The sequence below is a fragment of the Takifugu rubripes genome, chromosome 1 (assembly GCF_901000725.2).
Source record: "Takifugu rubripes chromosome 1, fTakRub1.2, whole genome shotgun sequence".
Taxonomy (NCBI): domain Eukaryota; kingdom Metazoa; phylum Chordata; class Actinopteri; order Tetraodontiformes; family Tetraodontidae; genus Takifugu; species Takifugu rubripes.
In genome coordinates this window covers 1,725,427-1,748,021 of record NC_042285.1, presented here as the reverse complement: position 1 = coordinate 1,748,021, position 22,595 = coordinate 1,725,427, and the positions used below count along the sequence as shown (strand labels likewise).

The 22,595-nt window shown below is 46.7% G+C and overlaps 1 protein-coding gene and 1 long non-coding RNA gene across 2 annotated transcripts; one reads left to right on the top strand and one right to left on the bottom strand.

Moving 5' to 3' along the window:
• Nucleotides 1–353: 353 nt before the first annotated feature.
• On the bottom strand, nt 354–22,151 carry sema4gb (sema domain, immunoglobulin domain (Ig), transmembrane domain (TM) and short cytoplasmic domain, (semaphorin) 4Gb). Its single transcript, XM_011612743.2, has 15 exons — nt 22,008–22,151; nt 18,770–18,996; nt 11,840–11,988; nt 11,427–11,489; nt 11,182–11,280; nt 10,998–11,091; nt 10,695–10,808; nt 10,398–10,552; nt 8,365–8,540; nt 7,063–7,201; nt 6,760–6,982; nt 6,543–6,658; nt 6,320–6,474; nt 5,182–5,243; nt 354–4,709 (listed from the first exon to the last, which is right to left on the bottom strand). The coding sequence occupies exons 2-15, from the start codon at nt 18,912–18,914 to the stop codon at nt 3,748–3,750; spliced, it is 2,652 nt and encodes an 883-aa protein (XP_011611045.2). The 5' UTR covers nt 18,915–18,996; nt 22,008–22,151; the 3' UTR covers nt 354–3,747.
• LOC115247914 (uncharacterized) lies at nt 15,625–16,555 on the top strand. Its single transcript, XR_003886984.1, has 2 exons — nt 15,625–15,961; nt 16,406–16,555. It is a non-coding gene; the product is annotated as an uncharacterized lncRNA (long non-coding RNA).
• Nucleotides 22,152–22,595: the final 444 nt, after the last annotated feature.

Below are 22,595 nucleotides of genomic sequence, written 5' to 3'. Positions count from 1 at the left end.
AAGGTTTGTTTTTTTCAATCACTCCCCTGTGTTTAATCTGTGGCAGCAACAGCAGAAATCTCTGTGTTTTTCTTCAGACCTGCTATTCCCAAAGGGGCCTGGCACAGCGAGACCCAAAGCAAGGACAGTAAAGGCTATATAAAGATGCTGTTGCTAAGTTACCACCTTGACTGCTGCCCTAAAAATTACATTTAATCACTACCTATATGCTATACCTTTAGACTGTCAGATTTATATTAAAACAGTTTCAGATCTGCGTGTGACATGAAGTAGAACTGAAGAGGAAAGTGTTGCTTGTAACGTGCCGACGTCCGCTCAGAGCTGTCCAGACTCGTCTTTCTGGTCCTCGAGGGTTAAACATCGCAGTGTGTTTTATTATCAGCAGGAAATAATTCAACAAAGTCAAATAAATTAGACATCAGAGTCGACATTTTTTTTTAAAAAGGCCCCTTCTGAAGAGCTGATGTGGTTGCCGGAGGAGCAAGGACATCACTTAAGATGACAAAATCTCAAAATTAATTAAAAAAAACTAACTTGATGAAAAGCATCACAGTTTACAATGGTACATGTACATACTGTTAACAGCAGAACGGGGCACAAATGTCTCACTTCACAGAAAATACCTCGCAAGTTGGCACAATAGGATGAAATTAATTCACAAAAACAAGTATAATAATTCACTGTGGCCATGTGTGCACAACTGTGGATGTTAAACTAATAGAGCTATTTTGCCTAAAAGTACAATACAGTTTAATCAGCTGAGCCAGTGAAAGTAGTAAACAGACGTCCTTGTGGGCAGGAAGCAAGAGCAGCAGCAATGTTCACAGATTCAGATTCCTTTATGTCGTACAGGTCGTCCACAACCTCACAGGGGCACAGAAGCTGCTAACGTATCTGTAGCTAATACACCACCAGAAGCAAGCCTGGATTTAGCGCTATAGCATTAAAAAACCGTCGACATCTTGTTAATTCTGGGACACATTTTTACAGAACATAATATTTTCTGCACACACACAAAACCCTGTTTTGCCGTCTTTAATGTGAGAACTAAGACAGGAAGCTCAACTGCTAATGCAAACAGAAACTCCAGGACTCTTTCAAAACCGCTAGCTAATTGTTCAGGGAGCCACCGCAGCCATTTGTGAACTCAGCAGGCTGCTGGAGATAATGTGCACGTGTACGGACACAGTAACGCTGAGTGGTGATGGAACCAAAGCTGTAGGGATGGGAGGAATAGAGATAAGGAGGAAAAACAAGCAGTAGGACCACAAAATAAAGGCGGGAAGCCTTTTGACATGTGTGCGCTTGGAACATCAGCTGCTTTGTACATAATTACCCGGGTCAAACGCGGGGGCGCGCTGACACCACACCGAAACCTTTCAGCAATAAACGAGAAAACAGCTAGCAAATATAAAGGTCTCCAGTAGTGCCCGCGTCTCTGCCTGAGCCCAAAACCTCCCTCAGTTTGAAATTAAGGGATCAAAAAACCAAAAGTCGCAGGTTCATCCTTGCTGCACGGTTCCAAACAGAAACGTTACATTTTCAGTGAAGCTAGTGATACATGAGGAAGTTAAAACAAGCAATCGGATTGAGGTTAGGAAGGTGTGAAGGTGCTTTTTGTTCCGCCAGATCTAAAACGCACAGACGCGGATCGTCTGCATATAATGCCATTTTCCTCCATGTCCAACCATAGAGACAAACAGTCAAAAAGGAAAATGAAAGAACCGGTTTGAGCGCCAGGATGATGCTACCCCATCATCAGGAATGTAGCCAAGCTATAAAACATTTCTTCAGGGTTTTTGGCAAATGTATTCCAAGCAGAGATATTGCTTTTTGGCATCTACTAAAATATTTCCTAACATCCCTTTTAATGGCTTTTTGTAACAAACGTGTGTATTAACTTGTGTGTAATTTCTTTAAATGCCATTTGGCATTCAAGACGAAGCATCGGGATAAATTTTACTGAAAAAAACCAACACATTTGTTGGAAATCTCTCCTCTCACAATAAATGGACACATTATCCCAGGCTTAAGAGTGACTAGCACACTCAGTAGGTGATGCATTCACTGACCCAAAGTGGTCTGCTGGTATACGAGAGAGCGTAGCGCAACGTTCCTGGTGTTGCGCACATACGGGGGAAGTGCAGCAGCAGGGCAGCTCGGCAACCTTTGAAGCGGGAATCTCCGCCAACAGGCCTGGGGAATTCTTAAAACCTCATAAAGTGCATTTTCTCATATTCTCACGGGGGAAAAAAGGGGGGGGGGCATGCAAGTGCAAAAGCGTTCCTGCCTTCTTGTACCATCATCTGCATCCTGCGTGGCTACTGAGGACACTCGGGTCAAATGTCTACTGCTTCTACCTACAGAGGCGACAAGGTTCTGTGCAAACAGACCCCCCCCCACCCCCCCGTGGACCCAAGCCAAGCGGACAGACACACGTAGGGAGACGCCGCAGACACGGCCGCCGCCATAAGAGCTGATTCATCACTTTGGGGAAAGATGGATCTTTTATTTACAGCTGTCGGCGACAGATTTTTGCACCATTCAGCGATTCATTTTGGTCACTTCCCTTTGAATGACACTTGTGCTATTCAATCATAGTCTTATTAACCTTGCCGAGGAAACGCCGTCTGTAGGTGCCGCAGTCTGGGGCGCGCCAGCGCTCTGACGGGGTGAATCAGAGATGCCTTTGGGAGCATCCTCTTCAAGGTCACCACAAGTTTCATACAGAAAAACAATCGCAGCAGCGGTGACGTCGGTCGGATAGACCGTAACCGAAACGACCGTAACCGAAACGACCGTTTGTTTCTGCCACACAGCTGCCACTTCGCCGAGGCGACCCGCAAAACTGATGGAAATTCTATCAATTTTCACCACAAAATCAGGAAAAACTACGAGTATGAGCCGTGTTATCACAGAAGCTCTCATGCAACTACAACAGAACTACTAACGACATTAATAAACACATAATATGCATTTAATGTGGTTGTAATAACTCCCCCAGAAGCCTCACATGGACAAGATTCGATCAAATCGGTTAAAAGATTCTATAACATTTCATATTATTCATGACAGAAGCGGTCAAACGATTAATCAGTTCTTGAATCTGCCTTGTAGCTCGATTTTACTGATTTCACCGGGTTTTGATTCTGAATCTTAAACTGCAAAAAAGAAATGAATTGGGTTTTTTTAAATTTGTCAGAAACTTTTATGGGAGACAGCGGCTTCAAATCCAAAACAGCCGGAGCCTCACCGCGGCAGCTGGGATGTCATCTAAAAGCATGAGCTGGCATTTATTTCATCCTTCCGGCCCATTAAGGAGCCACAAGTGCCACTGGCCTCGCTGAGAGTCTCGGGAGGTTTGGGACACATTAAGTGGCTGCTTGGTTTTTTAAAACGTCCCGCGGCCACCTGAAATGGTTTTAGAGGAGGAGTTTACCCTCCGTAGAGTTAATACTGATGTTCCTGACACGTTACGTTGCCAGCCTTTCCAGAACAGTCTACTCTGAGGTAGCGTCATTTTGCTCCCAACGCGTTGCGCCACGTGCACATTTTACAGCTTCACACCGTCTCCGCTCGCTCCATTGTCCTTTCGAGTGAAATTCTGGGCCATTTGCCTTAGCAACAACCTGCAGACTTTTCTGAGACTGTTTGGAATCACGGCAGCATTTGACACAAACACTCGGCTCCTCCCACAATTCCAGGTTAGGTATGAATAAATAAGTGTGACAATCAACAAAAGCAGGTCTAAATTGAGCTCTCGTCAGGCTGCAGGCTCAGCTGTGTGTGTTTCCTCTTCTCCAGGATCCTGTTGAGCTCCTCTGTGAAGGAATGATAAAGGGGGGACATGCCCTCGGAGTCGGCCTGCCGCAGCAACACGTAGCTGTTCCCGTTCATCTTGCGCAGCACGCTGGGCAGCGTGGCCGACAGACCGTTGGCGTAGTCCATGTTGGGCAGCGGTGGCGGCATGGGGAGCGGTGGGGCTGGAGGAGGGGTCTTGGCGGGAGACAACTGGCCCTCTCCCGGTACTATCTGCAGGAAGCCGTCACCCAGGTCCCCAAAGGTCGGCACAGAGGTGGAACGGCGATCCTGGCGGCCGTTACAGTGGCTAGCGATGGTCTTAAGTTCAAAGTGCGAGCTTCGCTTTCTGTCAGAGGCCCCCAAGACCTGCAGCCCCTGCTGGGAGAACTTCCTGTCCTGCACGGCCCGCCTGGTGCAGAAGCTCACATACAGCAGCACCACGGTTAACACCAAGCAGAGGCCCCCCAGAATCGCCACCAGGGAGATGTACACAGCCTCCATGTGTCTGTACGTCTGGAACTGCGGAGGCAAGGGGGCCGGAGGGGAAGGCAGGGGCTGCTCGGAGGGGACGCTGGTGGCCATGACGGTCGTGCTGGGGACTACGGTTGGTTCAGTGGCGGCTGTTGGCTCCACAGGGAAGTAAGGGTCTGTGTGCACCCGGACTGAGTAAAGATAAACCAGGACAGACACAGAGTTCTCCACGGCGAAGCAGCGGTAGGAGCCGCTCTGCTGCGCACGAGCTCCGATTATGAGGAGGCCGTCTGTCCCGATGCGGTAGCCCGAATTGAGGCCGTATCCCATGAGCTCCCTTCCGTTGAGGGTCCAGCGAGGGGACGCGAGGTTGGAGCGCAACTCACACTGGAGGAGCACGTCGTCGCCCGCCATCACGGAACGCTTCCTGTGTATCACTGATCAGACAGAGAAGAGGAGACATTTAACAGACCCGCAGGAGCTGGAGCAAAGCAGGAGGGTGCAGAGCAGGAGGGAGCAGGAGGTCACCAGCGTCACCTTTGCAAGGTGAAGGTGAGCCACCTGTGTAGCTCTGATGTTTGGAATCATATCCCACAGCATTTCTTAAGCCTATTTAAGCACAATGAGTCCTGTAATATAGCTAGAATGACCAGCTGACCTTCAGCAGGACAGATACTGATTAAAATGTGTGCGCTGGGACCTGAGGGATGAGCGAGGAGCGCACACCTGTGAAATCCCTTAATAGCTGCTAAGTTTTCAGCCGGACGAGGAAGGCGTTTGCGTTAGTCTGTCTGACCTCAAAGCGTGTGAAAACGGGGCGGAAAGGAAGGATGGGACGTACGTTTAAACTTCAAAGGTTCATATGACATAGTCAAAATGTACAGCCTGTGCTTGCGAGTGTGCACGTACCGTTTCCAGAGTTTTCTCTGCAGCCCCTGATCCCTCTTAAGACATCCTGGGTTAGATTTGACCTGAAGCATAACAGAGATTCGGGGTGAGAGCCGCTGCAGAATATAACAAGAACATACTGCTACTCACATCCTCCAAGGCTCTTCAACATTAGAGTTCATATTTGGGATCAGAAAAACCTCCCAAATGAACAAAACAGCAAGTATTTCACATAAAACTGCAAAATAAACCCACTGAATGACCATTTCAAAGGAGAGAACCGCTCATATTTACTCAGAATGCAGCTTTGAATTAAGAAAGAATTTAACTGCATATTGTGTGGCATTAAAATCTCGATGTCTCTTTTGACAAAACCAACAGGCGAGGCTGATGTTTCTGCAGCCATTATGGAGATTAAGATGTCTGATGCTCAGTCAGGCAGAGGGATGGCGGAGGGACGCAAACAGTCTCTGGAGTGGACCCAACTAATCTGAGCCTCCGTGGATGTGGGAACTTTCATTTTTATATCCTCCTATATAAATAAAGATTTCACTTTCACACCAAAATTAGACGAGGTGCATTACAGAATAAAAATGCTTTTGGTAAAATAATATGCAACTAAAATTCCCGACTGCTCCATTAATACCACTGGTCATAAATACAAGTGATCGATTCAGAACAAAATGTCAGTGGTTGCAGTTTTAATTAAGAATTACGCAGTTGCACTTTTCAACCTCATTCAGATGCTGATTTACTGATTACTGGCCATTCGTTAACTCTGATTCTACTAAAACGAGGCTCTGCGGAGATGAACGCCACGATCGCCGACATTGACTCAGACCTGTTTTCATAGAAACCAAAGAAAAATAAGTTTTCATTTTTCTTGTATTTATGATTATGAGACTCTGGTATTTCCGCCGGGCTGTAAAGGTCAGCTAATTCAAAAATGAACACATCGTAATGATTCACATCCGTCGGCTGTCAGCAGAAAGACAAGAAAAAAGGGATTTAAGGAGGAAGTGAAAGAACCAACCGCGGAGGAAATGGAAACTCTGCAAATGTGTCTGTCACGACGAGAGTGTTGATGTTTGTCCAAATATGTGTCAAAGTACTTTGTACTCTGAGACAGCGTGCGCTGCAGGGGCCGCCCTTCCCTCACCTCTGTGCACGTGAGGCTACTTCCACGCACACCTTCCCGTCCCAGCCACAGAAGGGATCTCTGGAGAAGACGCAGTCGTAGCAGGAGGTGTACCTCTGGCAGGCCGACATGGGTAACTGCACGAGTCCAGAGGCGGCGCTGATGTAGATGCTCCTCTGTGCAAGGGAACATTGAATCATTCACGCAGAACTGGGGCGTCAGAAAAGCCTGATGGGGCGCCTACCAGAGCAGAGGAAATGACCAGGCCCTCTACAGGCTGGGGTTTATCAAACAACTGCAGCTCCTCGATGATGTGCATCTCCCCCTGGACGTCGACGGCTCGATGCAGCCAGCCATCGTCTGAAGGACGAGACATGACGAGACACGGCTCAGAATTCAGATTTCACGCGAAAGCCCGTCGAAAGCAGATGAACTCGTTAGGGTTTCGTCGTGAAGCTCACCAGTTCCCAAAAACAGAACGGTGTAAAGGTTCCCGTCCAGCGCCGGCTCCTTGTGCACCGCTATCCTCACGTAGTTGACGCTGCGCTTGAACATGAGCGGGCGCAGCCCGACGGGGTGCACCTGACCGGCCATCAGCGGGTGCCTTCTGGCGAAAGTGAGGACGTTGTCAGGGAGGTCCCGAGAGGTGTTGATGCTCTGGGACCTGTGCAAATCTGTAATACACTGCAGAGAAACGTATTAGCACAGCGGATTACGGAAGAGGGACGCTGAAGGAGACAGACGGGGGAGTGCTGGAAGCGTACCGATCCGGGTCTCGGCTCTGGAACTTTCCCCGTGTACTCCCTCCACTTCGAGTCCTGAACCTCCATGTAGGGGCCCTCGAAAACTTTCTGTACATCCGAGAAAGCATACTGGCAGATAGCGGAGGCTTTGATATTCTTCCTGGAAAAACAATCAGCCACCACAGAGGCACATCCAGAGGTCAAGCTGGGGATTAATGATTCACCGGGAGGTCATTATCTGTCACCCAGATCACATTTCAAACGCATCGCAGATCATAAACTTCCACTCTCGGGAAAACAATGCACCTTTGTGGCTAAGAGTGTGGGTGTTATGATCTTTAGGCCCTCTTAGATCTTATCAGTGCTTCTTGTATGGATGCGTGGGAGGGCCATCACTGGCAGGCATGTGATTTTCCCTCTTTATCTCCAGTAGCTGCTCCTGGGATCTACTCCAGGGGGGGATCATTTGTCCTGCCGAGTTTTTTCAGGTTTTTAAGGTGAGTCAGCCTAATTTGTGGTTTTGTCACAGCACCTGTGAAAGAGAGAGGCTCCTCCAACATAGCAACAGCATGAGCTGGGATCCAGCTGACCGCAAAATGTACAGCCTAAAGGTGAAATTAGTGATGGGGGGGGATGTGGGCGTGTCACATTCTTACGCCCATTGTGCACCCAACTCAGCCTTCAAACGCACTCACGTGAGAGAGATGAGTCAGAAGTGAAACCAGAGTCTGTTTTCAAGTCGTGATGAGTAGTATTGCTCAGGGGCTTCATCATTCGTGCACTAACTGGGGGTGACTACACGCCACACGCAGGTGCACGCTTTTTTCCTTAAAAAAGCGGCGTTGGGGAACAAAAGCGGTCCTGTCAGGATGAAGCGTGACTCCGCATGAACAGTCGCACGGCTGCCAGTTATTCTCCTGTCTGTCATCGTCCTCCGAGAACGTCACGTCCGCTCGACAAGCAGCCTTGTTGCACAGACACACGAGCTGGGAATTCATTATTTTTCATATCGCAAAAGACGGCGGTGATGATTTCATAAATAAAAGCGACGTGTTTACATCTAAATAATGGATGGTCCACCGTGTGTTTCCTCGCTGCAGTTTTAATTGGGTTGTTCAGTGTTGTAAAACCCTCCAGTCATGTTGAAAAGCAATCTTAGATATTAAATCTTTCTCATGAGATCAAAGACACTCCTGATATTTCTGCTGACAAACTTCCTGTTGTCACATGTAAAGTTGAGCAGAATATTCAGCGTCTGCACGATGTTCATTGACCACAGGTAAAATAAGGCTTTTAGCAGAGCAAAGCAACATTCTGTCTCACCATTCCAGGCCAAAGATGCCGTAGAAAATGCTGCTCCGTGCGTCTCGACCCTGTAGGACAAACACGCTGCGCAGGATATTGAGGTGCAGCTCATATTCTGGGACGGTGCACACCATTCTGGCCTTGAGGAAGGAGGTCCACTTCCTCTGCAGGGTCCGCTGACCCCCCCAGTCATTCTGCACACAGTAGACAACAGATCCTTCACTACATTTAAAGAGTAGTTGGAAAAGAGTATGGCTGAAGAAAGTGTGGCTGCTTGGGCATTTTGGCTCAAATTGAGTTATGGCAGCAGTGGGTGGTGATGCCGCACGAAATCTCAGCATAAAAGAGTCATTTAGAACAGCTCATTTAGGGAGCGGAGCAAAAAATATGAAGGATCCTTTTCCTTCTGTTGGAAGTAAAGTGCCTCATATTTCTCTGTTTATGTCCTCTGCAGATGTGCTGCTGTTTGTCTCCCTGCAGCCTCCTACGCTCAAAAAACAACAAAGTCATAAAACGCTTACGCAAACGAAAAAAGTGCATTAGTAACTGCAAGTAATTTTTATGCATGTGAGGAAGAGAAAAAGAGAAAAAGAGAGAGAAACGGAGTTCAAATGCATCAAAAACAGAAGCGTTTGTTACTGTGATATTAACATGGGAACAGCTAAAGGGATGTTCTGACAGATTACAATTTGTGTCAGTCAAAGCGATGTGCAGGTCAGCAGGCTGTCATGACGTGAATCTGTGAATATAACAGGACGTGAGGGTGCGGCACCAGCGCTATATGCCTGAGGGCACCATAATCCTTGATTAGATGATGCAAAAGTGTTACTACTGTTATATCAGGTGCTGCAGAGAAAAAGAGAGCTTGTGCAACCCTCTTTACACAGAAACAAAGTGGCAACGGGCTACGCGGCTAACAGAATAGCTGGTCTTCTGTGGTTTGAGGCATATGGCTGCTGCCAGAGCCTTGTGGATGTGGCAGCTGGGGGCGGCACGTCATACGCACGTGCCACTGTGGCCTACTTCATTTTGAGCCATTACAGTTGCTTCTCATTACACTCTCTGCAACTACAGCGGAAGGAGGCCAAAGTGTATCTCCGGCAGGTCTTCAGATGGAGCGAGAGCTTGTCGTAAATAACTTTAACTGTATTCACAGGTGAATTCATCACCAACATGACGGCATTTCCACAGGTTGTGTCGTGTCTGAACAAGCACCAGGGTCACGTGTACTCAGACGTCATGATGGACATCTCCGCCAGTTTTTTTTTTTTACATTTTCAACACGTGGCTGAGGAGTTGACAGACTGATGTGAAAAAGCTGCCTGTCACAGTGGGACAAACATGCAAATTTAAAAGAAGAACTCAGCGGGCACGGCTGCAGGCTGCAGATGCGTGCACAAGGATGTTCATTTTATCTTGGAAAAACAGAATCAGGCAGCAAAAAAGGGCACTGTTTCATCCCTGGGCCTTGTCATCAACAAGGGCCTTAAATGCATCACTAATATAGCATAAGAAGTTAAAGCTAGTTGGGATGTTTCTGACATCACTGCAACACAAATTCAGCGCAGCACAAAACAGCGGCAGTAATTAGAGCATTGTGAGACGCACAACCATAAGAAACAGCAGGACCTCTAGGAAGAGTTGCTTTGAGACGCTGCCTAGCCTGGGAATACTGATCGCAAGTGAAATGAGGTGAGAGGGAAAGAGAGGGGGAGGAGGACCGAAGCAGGGCGAGATGGCACTACATCGGGAGAGATGGTTCGCCACTGGAGGTGGAGCCTGGTGAAAATTGCAGTTTTCCCTGGCAACAGTGGCACAGAAAGAAGAAACCAAGACGCGAGACACTGGGAGGAAATTATCCAAAGAAAATCGTGGCTACGGCAGACGTGACGCCTTCAATAATCCCACCATTTTGTAATTTTTCTCCCGCCTCCTTCCGCCCTTTCTTCTCGTGACCTTGCAGCCACACTAACCCTGCTAATTCTCCAAATCCAGTGAAACCATTAAGACAATTATGGTTAATAGTACTGAGGCTGGTTGATGTCTCTGACCTTGCAGACGCGGGCGATCCTGGACACCTTCGTCTGGCTCGGGTAGGCGATCTGCTCCTGGCTTCTCTCCGTGAAAAAGAAATAAATCTTGTCGTCGTCACCTACAGAGCTGTTGAAGCTCTCCTTCAGCAGCACTGAGCCCACAAAATCTGCCTCTGTACACCAGGGAAACACACAGGACCAACAACAGTCTTACGAACAGGGTTTCCTTGGAAACTATATGTGAAGCAAGACTGAAAAAGAGGTTTGGATTAGCAAACACTTCGCCTGCTCTTGCACAATTTCCCTTGAATTTACCCAGAAGCCATCGGGTGGGGGCCTCCTCTGTCCTGAGCGTAGGGAAGGGGAAGTTTCGGCGCACGTCTGGGGAGCTGCGAAACTCGTACTGAGTGGCAGTGAACATCTCTCCATCTTTATTTTTTAAAAAAGGGGGAAAATGGTGTTAAAATGATGGAGGTGTTCTTTGTGGGATGACGACAGGCCCACAGCACGATGATGCTAGCCTTTATTTGAAGCAGCTTGTGTGTAAATACAGGATATGATCCTGAATTTTGACTAAAGCAAGATAAAACTGATTAAATGCTGGTACGGGACACATACCGACAAGAAGGCCAGTGTAGCCCTTCGCCGGATCATACGGGCATCTGTCCCTGCCTTCCTCAATGCCTGATAACAGGCTGAACCGCTCCGCGTCCTGTCAGAGCGGTTGGGACTGGATTAATTTATTTTTTTTATCATCTTACGGCGGCAGAGCTGCAGCGAAATCGCGTCTCAAGGTTCTTACTACGTAAGCGCAGAGCGGTCTGAAGGCGTTTGTTCCACAGGTGTATAAGTGAGACTCGTTGTATCTCTGCAGAAAGCGGATGTGGTTGTAGCACTCTGTCTGCAAAGAGAGACGCCACAAAATAAATATATATATATATGTGACCTCATAATAAGGAGGGATGGAGGAAACATGCCGACACACAGCAGGAGCTGTTGTAGCTGTCGATAATCATAATAATAGACGGGGATGGTGCAGCCTTGTACCTGATTGTCTCTGCCTTTGTTCAGGCAAAGCTTCTTTTGTTCAGGGGAAGCATCCCAATCGATCTGCAAACAATTGGGGGGGGGGAGTGCAAGAAAGATGTGATTAGCTCAATACGAAGCCAAAAAAAGGAACAGACATTGATTCCATGATCAGTGGAAGAAAGGGAAGATAAAAGGGAAAATACAATTGGATGTGACAATAAGGTAAAAAAAAAAAAGAAATTAGAAAGAGAGCATAATTAGATTTTCATCTTTCTTTGAAGACAAATTAATAAACTTCTGCCGCATTTAATCCATAACAGGGTGGATTTACCAGATCCGCTTTGGGGTTTCTCCCCTTGAAGAGAACTGGGGGGGAGCGTGCAGCTATTTTTCCAGTTTCTCTGTCTAATGCAACAATGTGGTGGACTCACTCTGAGGCCCGTGGCTGTGGAGATGTTGGAGGTGTTGAGAGCGTACAGAGCTCCTCTGCCGCCCACGTACAGCAGCCCGGACTCCTCTTCCAGCAGCAGGGCGCTGTAGTTCCGGGACGAGCCAAAGAAATGGGAGCTGCCCAACAGACCTGCGGAGATCGTGGAAATTTGGATCTCAAACACCAAGATTGCTCTAAATGCATGAGTTTGAGTCTCAGTGGAGAGCAGCAACACGGGGGTGGTTCCTGGAGCGAAGGCTGAGAAAGGGGGGGGGGGGGGGGAGCACTAGGAGGAACAAATATTGGGGCATTCAGTGTTAACCATGCCCCAGTAACGCCAAATCCCATCAGCAGCTCTGCCACAGAGACGTTGCGCCTGTGAGTGAGTCAAATTCTAGGTGTTCAGCTGCTCCATGTTTGATTTGTGATCTATTTCATCCTCAGTGGAGACAAACGCTTTATATCGGTCACAGTGCGACGTGGCCGTCCTGGTGCACAGAACTAAATATTTGAAACCGCCCCAGCACTTCAGAAATGGGGGCAGGTTGGCCTGATGCTGTGAGGCAATAAGAAATGAGGACATTGTTTCATTTTTTTCTGCGGATATGGAGGATCTCTGAAGCAGGTTTACAGAGCTCCGGTCTGAGAGTTGGACGCCTGAAGAGTCTCGTGTCCGATGGAATAAATGTGATTCCTGCATTTATGCAAAGGCGGCAGTTGTCATCAGAGAGCAAATTAAGGCGTCAACACAGGGGGGGGGGGCAGACACAGGGAGGCGTCATTCCATTTTAAATTGTAAACCAGAGGCCAACATGTCCCAGCTCCCAGGAAGGTGACAACACTCCTAAATCCTGAATTATACTGTATCAGCATATCATTAATGTATTTTTGAGGGTTGTAGACAATAGCACAATCTATTCTGCAGCTCTCGGGTTTGAAAGGAGGATTTCTGATAGTTCTGAACATTGAAACATCCGGCGCTCTATTTTAATCAAAGCTACCTTAATGGCTTCGGGAACAAGTCAGCTATTTATTATCTGCTGAAAATTGGTCTCGATCGACATCACGACAGTTCTGATGGCATTACGTCAGGAGAGCAACTTCAGCTTCAACTGCGGTGAAACTAGATGTAGTAGCTGACTTTGTTCTGGCTGGTTTTGCATAATTCCGCCATCTGACTGACTGGTTTTATCTCTAATCTTACCAGTTATCTTTGTTGTATTTTTCAGGTAAAAGGACTTATGAAGGTATTTGTTTAGGGGGGGTTGGAGGCTTATCAACTGTAGCAGAGAGAGTAGGAGTAGTGTTGATGTTCTTGTTATAATTTCAGAACAGTGTTGTGGTCTAGCTTTGAATAACTCGTTGTTATTGTTGAGGCCGTAGTCTCCACTTTAGGTGGTAAATGAGAACTAGTGGTTATTATGCAGAGGCCTTGTTAAAGACGAAGTGCAAAGATTTACAGTTTCCTCAAAGTAAACTTAGTGAAAAAACAGCTGAGGAAATGTTAGTTTAAGTCAGTAAAAGCTGTCAGACCAGTTGAGGAAGACGTAATCCCTCCTGATGCAAATGTGGAAACAGAACAGGACAAACAGAAACCTTCCTCGAGGCCTTGAGTTCCCTCTGGGACGGCAGCTACAGCATTACTGAGGCGTTTTAACGGTAGGATTCCCCACCATCGCGAAGCGGGTGACAGCCAGTGTCAACCTCGCAATAATACCACAGCGTGCAACATCCCAACGCCATGTTATCCCCCCACACATCTCCCCCCCACTGGGGGCATGACAGAAACTCTGGGAGCACCCGTGAAGGCCAGACTCCCCCACTGGCCACCTTCCTCCCTGCTAGCCCTTTCTTACTGGTTTTATCACTGACAGCCAGGCAACCGCAGGGACCCTCACTGGTCAATAATTAGGTTATTTTCGTACGAGCTCCGTCATGGCCGTCAGACTGATGTTATGCATGACAGCTCCAAAAATTTGAGACCGGCAGAGGAAGCCAACCAAGAAATTCACAACCAAAAACGTATAAAATACAATCAGGTAGAAAGAAAATTAAATAGATAAAAGTGTTCGTGTTTCCAATAAAGGACAATCTGACATCTTTGAACAAACTTTGAGGTTTGATCAAAGTAAAATGGTGATTTCCTGCAGTCAGACGGGTTTTTATGATCCTGATGACAAGATCTGGACTTGTTTTAAAAGCAGAACAAAGAGTGCAAAGTTCTTTAATTATATAATACCAGACATACACACTGACACTATAACACATAGAAAGTTTAAAAAGTACACGAATACTGTCTATACGGAAATACTGCAAATGTAAAATAATGAATTTGAGCCAGTTGAGAAAATGTAAAGAATCTAAAGTTTAAAAGAAGCATTTAAAATGCCATCGTGTCAAAATGTAAAATTTAGAAGAAAGTTTAAAAAATTCGGACTGACGTCAGAATTCCAAGTTTAAGCAATCGAGACAAGTAAAATAAGGACTTGAGGAGTTAAAATCAGCACCGGCGAAACGTGAGCTCAATCTTGTAATAGCTCAAATAATCCTTGAGATTATCCCGCTGTCATATCAGCTTTGGAGAAAAAGGGCGCAGCCTTTTTATGGATTTAAATACAACCCTTCCAAGAAGTGCTGCCTTCCATGTTGGGGAAACCTTACGTAACGCTAAAGACGGCCCAGTGTGATTGTCAGATATTATTTTTCACAGACAGTCTGCCTCAGATTTGAGCGGGCAACGAGCAACTCCTGACGCAGCCAAAGGTCAGGACACGCCGGGGGTGCGATTCATCCGAAGGGTGGGGGGACTCTGCTGGCAGGAGCCACACAGCGGGGGGCGCACAGACACACGCGCGTCCTGGGCACAAACACGGCCACATCTCATGCACTGAAACATCACTTGCGTCGTGAACAAGATCACGAGATTGGATTCAAAGAAGAGGTTACGTAAACACAATGGCAGCCCGGGGCCGTATCATGGGCCCACTCAATGTGAATCATCAAAGAGTGAGCAAAAGCCTTGGTTTCTGCCTAATAAAAATAGTGTTGATGTGACATAACAGCGCTGACGTGTTAATGAGAAGGGCTACTGTGACGCGAAAATGTCCCGGGCCCGAGGCCACGACCTTGGTCTTGGCGGAACAAGCTCGAACTTTCCAGAAAAGCACAGTGCCGGCCTAAAAATAATCCAAGATCGACTCTCCCCTCGTTCATTTTAGGTTGACGTGAGCAAACAGTCCGGAAGATAAGAAGCCATCGGGAGTCGGGTCTCTCTTTTTACCTCACTGCTGCTACACTTGTAACAGTACCTGGCTCTAAAAAACTGCAGAGTCAGCGCTTTCGATCCCGCGTGGGCCTCATCAACCGCTTTCACACGCCGTCATCGCTTCCATTGTTAAGGAAAATATCGATCAGTGCGGCTAAAATAAAAGTGAGGAAAAAGAAACCAAAGACGACAGAAGCAACGCTAAATTTGAGGGACGCTGTTCCGATCTGATTTAAGATCTGATTTATTCTTGATTTACACCCACTGGGAGCACGGCTCTGCCCCAAAACAGCTTCCATGAACTGGCCCGGAGTTTAAAACGTGTCCGCCAGAGTAGCCAAAGCACACACAGCCCGAGCGGTGCTGCAAGATCAATGAGGAATGTCAACAGAGAGCCGAGGTGTGCCAGAAACTGTCCCGCCTGTACACCGGCCTCTATTTACTCTTGTCGTCCACGTGCACACGCAAGTGTGTGTTTTTCTGCCTCTTTGTGCAAATTTCAGAATGCATGATTTGATGAGGAAACAGGTCAAACCGGCCTTCTGGAAAGATCCGTCAGGTTTGCCGCCGGGGATAGAAAGAACCCACGCGCTTGTTCACAGCTTTCAAGAATGAAGACAATTCTGTCAGCGGTTCGGAGGATCTGACAAGTGTGTGTGGTGTGTTTGTGTTGTGATTCAGCGTCGTGATGCTGGATCCACTGCACATTTGTCAGCAGCGAGTGCGCGCGTGTGTCCGCCAAAGTCATCTGACTGCGGGATTTCCTTTGTGACTTCCTATGTGACTCAGTGATCACTAGATCCAACGAGGAGGCCGTGTGACACCAACACACACGTGCCTGGGAACGACTGCTGGAAGGTGAGGCTGACTTAACTTCGTTGGACAGTGTCGGAACTGTGACTTGTTGTCAACTTTCTGCGTTATATAAGCACCCCCGCGCTTCCCCTCTCAGCCCGGAGTCAATGAAAATGACCGTAGATTATATAAGAAGTAATACACAACTCAGCGCCTTGGAGTCTGGGAATAGGAACCAAATGGTGCAACATGGACGTGTTACTGTCTAATAGTCAAATGCTGAAGGGAAATAAGGTAACAATCATCACCGGAGCTTTAGATGGTAAATTGAAGGTTCGGTTTGATCGGCACACATTTCAAATTTGAAAATTTAAGATGCTTCAATACAACAACCTGCTAAAAATGCGAGTCCCGGAGATACGTTCGCTAGACTTTTAAGCTCAGGTACGCTTCAGAATGAGGCGACAGCCTCAATTAACACGCACGATACTTTCTGTGTCGCTTCAGGTCTATTTCGGTGAATCACCAATAAGACTCGGTCGGTCTGACATCGCCACTGCCAGATGGAAATGAGATCAAGGCACCGTGGACGTCTCTGTGGGTTTGAGGAAGCAGGAGGGTAAAAATAAAAGTGCAAATAAAACTCTTATCACAAAACTGTGATTCTGATTTTAAAACTCTAGTCAAAGAGCCAAACTGCGGCTCCGCAAAGATAGAGAGACTCAGCTGTGCTGTAAGTCGGTGACCATCGGGGGCCCGTCGCCACCACACAATAATTACTTCATCCATTCAAATCATCAAATCAAACAGGGTCTAATAATGATCCCGACCCCAGAGAATCTCACCAGCCCGACCCTGCTGCCTCAGCTTGTCATAACAGCAACAAATGACTTACTGTGCATTAATATTGCACAAGGCCATTACTTCAGGTCTGGTGGCAGAGGCACAGAAAAGGGAAGAAACCCCCGTGGGCAGAGCGTGTAGAGTTCACAACGCAGTCAAGAAGCTTCAATTTCACTTCTGGAGAGAAAACTCGATCTCATACCTGCACGACGGAACACTTCTGAACTAAAACAAGATATCAGAGCACAGAGAGCAAACATTCTGACCGACAAAAGCCAATTATTGATCAACCAGTTCCAGACAAAGTCCTCCCGAATCATGGATTTTTGTCAAAGCATCGCGGAAGATTGTGTTTACCAGGTCGACATTTACAATTTACACAAAGCACAAGTGGGACCTCAGGTCATTTTCTTCCATTTGAATCTGATCTACATGTTCCTCTACTCCCATTTATGCAGCCCATCTGCACTGGGTAAATTAATAAATGCTCAGCTGAGGAGTATAATGTAATTCCTCCCACGGGTACCGACACCCCCACATGACACTGTACACGTCCACGTACGCCAAATCAAGCCCAGACAGACACATCGTCGGACGGTGTGACTACAAGCACATGCAAGTAAACACGCAGCAAGGCTGATGAAACGCATGCTGACACGTGCACTCACATGCCCCCCCCCCGATGATTGGAAAAGTAGGTCAAGGGCAGCTTCCTTGGATGGAAAAGACAGAAAACATTCAATCATAGGATTTATAATCTGACTCGGAGATGCAGGAACACGACAATTACAAGATGATTTTTCAGGCGAGATTACGGGTTCCATCTATGATACACTTATAATCCTATAAGGAACCCTTAATCTACACGGATCAACCATTATTCTAGGCTATTATTCCCCACTCGTATAGAAGAAAATTGACTGCGTACAGATTTATGTGTGACGTCTACTGTAAGTTATTAAAACCATGAATATTAATAATCAACTAAGTGGAAATAAAATACTGGAATCAAATTTCTGCAGTACCTGATTACATTTAACTTATTTCTTCACGTTCTGCCACAAAAGCAGGTTATTTTTTTTGGAGCCTCTGAAACCGGAGCAAGAAAAAGTCCAAATAAATTAGCAAACAAACACGAGTAGCCGATTCCTCATCTGCTCATGTTATTATAAGGATTCAGTGGCTCCAGCAGAATCTCCTCACGTGCGTGGTGACGGCTCTCGTGATATCGCACGTGCTGAGCTCAGGTAAAACCAGCGCTGGCCTTGTTCACGCCACCCTTCCTCTAATAGTACTTGTCCTCGGAGTTTTGAGTCCAGTTGGGCTTCACTTCTGGCTGCAGCTGCAGAGGAAGCTGCTGCAGTGAGGGGGGGGGGGGGGGGGGAAGGAAAAGGTGAGTGGAGAGGCAGGAAGGTGAGAGGGAGAAGATGCTGATGACGCCTGCCAAGATACTATGAATCGGCAGTAATTCCCGCTCCGACACTAATCAGATCCTCAGCTTTCTTGTTCCTGTATGGGGGGCCTCCTGTCAATCGTGTCATTAGAGCCTTGGCTGAGCCGCGTGATCTAGGACAGGCGCAGCGAGAGGCCGTTAATAAGTGGCTGCACGGAGCCGTCGTCTGGTCCGGCGTCACAGAAACTGCTCCATTTTTTTTTTTAAAGGACGGGCTGGAAGGAGTCAGAGCAGCATCCAATAGGCCGTGATGGGATTGTGGATGTTGTGCTGTAACCCTAATCTCTGTGGGGGATACTCATGTTCCGGTTCCCATCACGGTTTAACAGCTCAAAAAACAGGAAGTGCGTTGTTGTTCTTTTGGGGAGAGAGTTTGAGAAATTGGAATCCTTGGAAGCACATCAACAGTTCCTGTCTGGACACTGCTGGACCTAATGTTATATACAACTTTTTAAGCCATTTTATCATATACAGTAAACAGTATATCAGGTATATTTTATCATTTAGACTATTTTTTTTATTTTGACACCAGTTGATCGGCAGCCACCGATACATTATTCCGTCCGCCTCCTCACCTTTGGAGAGGACTGTAGTCCTGGGAGTGACGTCCAGGTCCAGGGAGGCGCTGAAGGGGAAGGCCCAGAGCTGCGACATGGTGGCGGCGAGCAGCAGAGACAGCAGCAGGTGCAGACAGGATGGGGCTGATCTCTGGCCTCCCATGCTTGTCACACAAATCTGGCGGCGAACCTCAGCACCTCTGCGGAGATACAGTCTCTCTGAGCGTGAGCAGAAATCGCTCAATCTGTGTGGAGGAGGGCCAAAAGTGGGTTTAAGTCAGGCACATAGAAGTTGGCACTAATAGCATTTTAACCTTGCTAAAGAGATGTTTGACCATTCTCTGTCAACATGACAGAAAGGCCAGGAAATTAATTACAGATATGAATCATCACCTTCGGATTACAGCCAATTAGCCTATGCAAAGGAGAGACAACCTAAAAAAAAAGCTAGGAGAGTTTAATAACGCTGCCCTGTCATAGGATAGTTGGAAAAGCAGCTCCATCCCTTAATTAACCGTGTGCAGACTGGAGCAGCATGACGGGTAATCTGAAGATTAGGCCTCGTGCCATCAGCACAATCTTCGCCTGGCTGCCCGTTCTCTGGCTCCATCACTGATCAAAGGGTCAACACTGAGAATCCCGCTCCCCACATGGTGACGCCACAGAATTCTCCCCACTTAATCTTCACTGCTGGCACAGTTAATCACTGGCAGCACGAAGCACAGTGGAGCTAATTGCTTCTCTGTTAGCAGTTTTGGGGGCCAAGCGCTGAAATCAAACCATAGAATGAGAACGAGAGATAAAAGGGGCAAAGTTGGCATTTTTGAAGACCCCTCTTTGACCTTGCGTTTATCAAAGCTGATCTAACTTGGATAAAATGAACGCCGCTCCGTTGCCTCTGTCGCCACGAGGATTAGTAGTTTTCCTCTGACGGTAAGGGCTGGAGGGGCTGGTGTGTTTTTGTGTGTCACCTGTACTCTGCAAACTCAACATCTACCACACTACTGTTCCAAAGGTCAGGACTGAATGTGTTGGGCCTACAACCTCGACACAGCAGAAAGCTCACAGTGGGCTCATTATGACCAGAACCGAGGGGAACCGCCATGATAAAGTGATCTTTAGGGAGGATTCCACAACAATGTTGGAGTTATGATGCCAAGTTTCTAAAAGAAGCTGATTCTAATGTAGCAGAACAGGACAACAACTCAAAGCTTGATGTCCACAACGCTCCAGCAGAAATGATGTTAAATGCATTAAAAAACTCAGGTCTTTCTCTTTCTGGAATACCTGTTTTCCAAACCAGCAGATCTGTGACTCAGATCACTCCAGTGACGTAACTCAACTCATGACACACCGACTCACAACAGTTTAGTCATGCAAATTTGCCAACCTTCGAATTTGACAGCGGAGCGGCCCTTCACAATTGCAGGAGGAAAGCAACTTATCAAAGCAACAAAACTGTGGCAACGCGCAGGACAACGGCTGGAGCGTAGCCCTTTAATGTGGCGTCGTCAGCTGCTGCCCTCACCCAACGTGCAGCAAACACCACAGTGTTGAACACATCTGAACTTTTGAGGAGCTCCAGCCATGTCGAAACACTGTCGCCTCTCTGACAAAAGCCTGGAAACTCTGGGGAAAGGTAAACTGCTGAACCTCGCCGGTGGCACGGCCGAGGAGGAGGAGAGAACCCGAACATAGCAGCAGCAGCAGCAGCAGCAGCAGCAGCAGCAGCAGCAGCAGCAGCAGCAGCAGCAGCAGCAGCAGCAGCAGGCGGCCTCTGAAGCACCGTTCACTTAACGGAGAGTCTCAGTTTGTTCTTGTTTATTGACCCACAGAGCTGGTTTAGCATCAGATCTTTAGGGACGTGTTAGCCTCGTTTCACTGATTGGCCTCTGCCTACATGAGCTCATCAAACACCCAAATAATGAAATCAACAGCAGAATTATGATAAGTCTCTTGTTGAAAAGTATCCTCCTTTATTGATTTGAATAAGAAGATGGATAGAACAAAAACAAAGCTACCAACTTGTTACAGCAATTATTGTCCAACAACTTTTATTTACTTATATCAAACTGAAATATCAGCTTCTTTTAACAAACAGATGCCTCTTGTTTTAAAATCAATATCGGCTCTTGCCAGTAAATAACAAGCTGTGATTGACCTCATTCTGTGATTCCTGTGAAGTTTAGTAAACTACAGGGGAAAAAAGTGTAAAATGTGGCGTCATGTCGTGCCGTTATTGTGCTCTGAGCATTAACAGCTAATAAATTCATCCCCTACATAATATTCTGATGAAGGCGCACTGTCCTTGTCTCCCCAGAGGTTAAGTCATTAAAGGAAGTCCTTAGTTTAGCCAGTCAGTGTAGAAACTGATTTGACTTTTAAAAAATTTAGTGTTTATTTGTTACAGTTTAATGGAATAAAACGCATTGACTTGTAAATGGATAATTAAGTAATATTCAACATATATTGACTGTGAAATTAGTGGCTGGTGTTTGATTTATTGATTGTATATTAACTGATCTTTAAGAACAGACCTTTTTCGTGATCATTTTGGAAGAAAACCTCCTCTATAACAACTCCATAAGTTGTGTGCTGGAGTCAAATTTCAAAGAATTCATTCTTTTATTGTTTTAGAGGGATAAACTGCTCGTTTCTGCCGTTACGCAGACATATCAGACACTTTGTGCACCAATACGATTAGTGAGCTGTCACAGAATAAGCAAAGTCACTAAATAAGCAAAGACAAATAGCCAGTAATAAAGAATAACTTCAGAAATCGGAATATAGTTTCTATAATTATGGTGTATATAATCCCCCCACGTTTAGCCAATGGCAGAATAATCATGCTTCTTTTTCCTCTGAACGTTTTAATCATTTCTGAGTTCTAAGAATTGAAGTTTGGCCAACTTTTCGTCACAATAAACTCCGATGACCTCCCGTTCTTTTATTACTCTTTATCTCCTCACGTTGCTGCGCTGTAATTTAAATTTTAAAAAAACGAGAAACCTTTGAGCTTTAAATATTAGAGAAGTACAAATGGCCCCACGTCTTTGTTTCCCCCCCAAACACCACCGCGCACAGATGCAGGTGAACTTCTAAGGACATAAATTCACGTCAGAGCCGAACCGACACGGAGCAGGACGCGAAGGCAGCAGTCGTGAACGCGTGTGCACCTGTCCTGCGCAGGCGTTTCAGTCACCTCCGTGGCCGCGGAGACAGCCTGAGAATGGACGCGGCGGCGGCACAACCTCACCTGCCTGATGTTTCCTGCAGGAGCGCGCAACAATCCTGCGTGGCGACCTCACCGCAGCGCAACACACATCTCCTCTGCTGCAGACCCGCTCGCTGCACAGCCCAGTGCCCCCTCCTCTCCTTCCCTCCCTCCACCCGAGAGAAACACGCACGGACTCGCGCACGCCCTCCGTCGCCTTTTGGGCGATACTTTATTAATAGAATGACAGCGTCCCATTTCTCCAGTCCCAATTATTGTGTGTGTCTGTATATGCTAATGTGTCTTTCTAACATCCGTCTCCCCTTGCCTGACTGCAAATATGCACATTAAATAGATTAAATAAATATTTATTTTGACAGAGAATACTTCCCAGGATGAACTGGAGTTGTGTCAGTAAAGCCACATCATTAATTTACTCTTGAATAAGCTCTGACTGGAACATATCTCATAAATTTTGAATGCTGTAATTGCGTCTGATGAGGTCAAACAACATCTTTTTTTTTTAAAGATATCGTAATTTTTGAGCGTTTTCTGTTTGTGTTCTGACTTGTGACTGACCCCTGCTGGGCATGAACTGAACACACATGCTGACGATAATGCAACTAAAAC

Bases quoted from the DNA above. Each gene is read 5' to 3' on its own strand.
- sema4gb (XM_011612743.2), bottom strand. From the start codon at position 18,914: ATGGGAGGCCAGAGATCAGCCCCATCCTGTCTGCACCTGCTGCTGTCT. The intron at 11,092-11,181 runs GTAAGAACCTTG...CCGCTCTGACAG, and splicing joins GACCGCTCTGCGCTTACGTA to GACGCGGAGCGGTTCAGCCT. The intron at 10,553-10,694 runs GTAAATTCAAGG...CCTGGTGTACAG, and splicing joins CCCCACCCGATGGCTTCTGG to AGGCAGATTTTGTGGGCTCA.